General features: G+C 43.0%; 1 protein-coding gene across 1 annotated transcript; it reads left to right on the top strand.

Moving 5' to 3' along the window:
• Positions 1–665: 665 nt before the first annotated feature.
• PTH (parathyroid hormone) lies at positions 666–2,088 on the top strand. Its single transcript, XM_041423303.1, has 2 exons — positions 666–751; positions 1,827–2,088. Exons 1-2 carry the CDS (start codon positions 666–668, stop codon positions 2,086–2,088), a joined length of 348 nt encoding a protein of 115 aa, XP_041279237.1.
• Positions 2,089–2,298: the final 210 nt, after the last annotated feature.

Here is a 2,298-nt window from a genome sequence, read left to right as displayed (position 1 = left end):
TGGCAGCTCTGATGATGATGTAAATATCAGAGGGGAATTCATACAGGAAATGCAGGATTATCCCTGATGAAATGAGGGACTTAATTCTGATTTTTCTTCTGTAACTCAACAGGGACTGTGGGATAATTCAGCAGAGTTATGCCTCTATGAAAAATTGTCAGGGAAAGTGTCAGCCTCCCCATCCTAAAGAATATGCAAAAGAAAGAGAGAAATAGAGAAAGTTTTATTCTATAACATTTTTTCATTTGAATAGCTATACACAAGTATTTCACTGGACTTGAAGGTTACAAAGTCATAATGGTGATGATGATGATGACAGTAATAATAATATTGGAAGAACATGGTGCTTTTCACCCAATTATGCAAGAGATAGGTACCTAGATGATGATGATGAAGATGATGATGATGATGTAGGGCAGCTAAATGACCAAAATTCATGGAGTTGCCCAGGAAGTAACAATAAGTGGCTCACAAAATAAGTATTAGAAATAAATCCTTCATTTGCATTCCTTGCTGTAACCCGTTTCACAAAAAAGATTTTTCAAAAACTCTTGTCTGATGTTTCTCAACATTTTTTTTTTTCCTAATTTAAATTAGTTTGGAACAAACAGAAATAACTTGAATTACAGACTTTATGTGTATTCATTTCTACCTTTGCAGACAAAATGACTTCTGTAAGAAACCTGGCCCAGGCTGCAATCATTTTATGTGCCATGTGCTTTTTTACAACCTCTGATGGAAGACCAATGGTGTAAGTACATTATCTCACACTGGCTGGCTTTTGCTGCTCCTGAGAGCGTGGTGGTTTGTCTGTGCATGTGTGTGTGAGTTCTGTCCCTGCTTTTGAACCCCTTGGCCAAGCTGGCCAAACTCTGTCCTCTAGGAACACCTCTAGAGATCTCAGGCACTCTGAGTGTATACATATCTTTTGAAAATAGGCAGCTGAGTAGAGGGATAAAAATCATGTAAGTCTTCTCTCATTATTCAGAGTGGATAAGCTCCATGTCTTGGGGGTCTACACAGGTGAACATCTTTTGTACTGTAAGAATCTAGCTGTAACTCACACTTAGACACTAACATCTGCCAGGTGAAACACAAATCCACAGGGAATTATGCTTCCTTAGCTCTAGTGAACACAGAAAACTACCACTAAATAAATGCCATAGTTTCATTGATCCCTTACCTAATATTATAAAGCCCTAAGCTCCTCTAAAATGGCTGAACTAAATTATAGGAACAATACTGTCACAAAACTGACTTCCCACTTGTGATGCCTTCTCACTGATATATCCATTACCAATAACAAGTCACCCTCCACTCTCCTCCAGCACTAAAGTGGTGTCAGGGACAGCCAAAGGTGATACAGAGACTCCATCATCAGAAGGCATGAAAAGACATTTTATAATTAGAAATCCACAGTTCTTATAGAAACAAGGACCTAAGACCTGATTGGCCTTTAGCAATCTTCTCTCACATTATTGGTGGCTATCAATAGCACACTCTGGAGAACCATACCAATAAACAATGGTTACAGAAAGAGAGACAATAATTGTTTCAATTCTTTTGTCTAAGCTTCCCACAGCTTCTACACAGCTTCCCAGGATTTTCCTGGGAGAACCATGTCTCTCTCTGTTCAGAGGATACGTAATTACTACAATCCCTCTCTTCTCCAGATGTCATTCTATGCCTTACAGATCAGCCAGGCAGCTCCTACAGCTACATATTGTGATTCCTTACAAAAGTTCCCAAAGCTGGGCCTTTGAGCCAAGTTCTGCAGCCCAAGAAGGGCTCCCACGGGCCCGTGTCTTTGCTTTTCTGTGCTGCAGGAGGAGGTCTGTGAGTGAGATGCAGCTGATGCATAACCTGGGCGAGCATCGGCACACGGTGGAGAGGCAGGACTGGCTGCAGATGAAGCTGCAGGACGTGCACAGTGCCCTGGAGGACGCTCGCACCCAGAGGCCTCGGAGCAAGGACGACGTTGTGCTGGGCCGGAGGCTGCTCCCGGAGCACCTGCGGGCAGCGGCGCAGAAGAAATCCGTGGATCTGGACAAGGCTTACATGGACGTGCTCTTCAAAACAAAGCCGTAGTGAGAGCAGCCAGAGCGTTGTGTCCGTCCACGTGAGCACGTGTCCGTGTAGCATTGATCAAGTAGGGCATTTCACTCATGTTTATTCCAGCTGCAGTAAGGATTCAAGGCTCTGTTCAAGGCTGTAGCCCCGCCGAGTGAGACATTTCACAACCAAATAATAAATGTATTTACAGTCTACCCAGAACCACTGCTGGCTACATTTTGGCTG

This window comes from Onychostruthus taczanowskii, unplaced genomic scaffold, assembly GCF_017590055.1.
Source record: "Onychostruthus taczanowskii isolate IOZ18803 unplaced genomic scaffold, ASM1759005v1 scaffold76, whole genome shotgun sequence".
Lineage (NCBI taxonomy): Eukaryota > Metazoa > Chordata > Aves > Passeriformes > Passeridae > Onychostruthus > Onychostruthus taczanowskii.
This window is presented reverse-complemented; position numbering and strand designations above follow the sequence as displayed.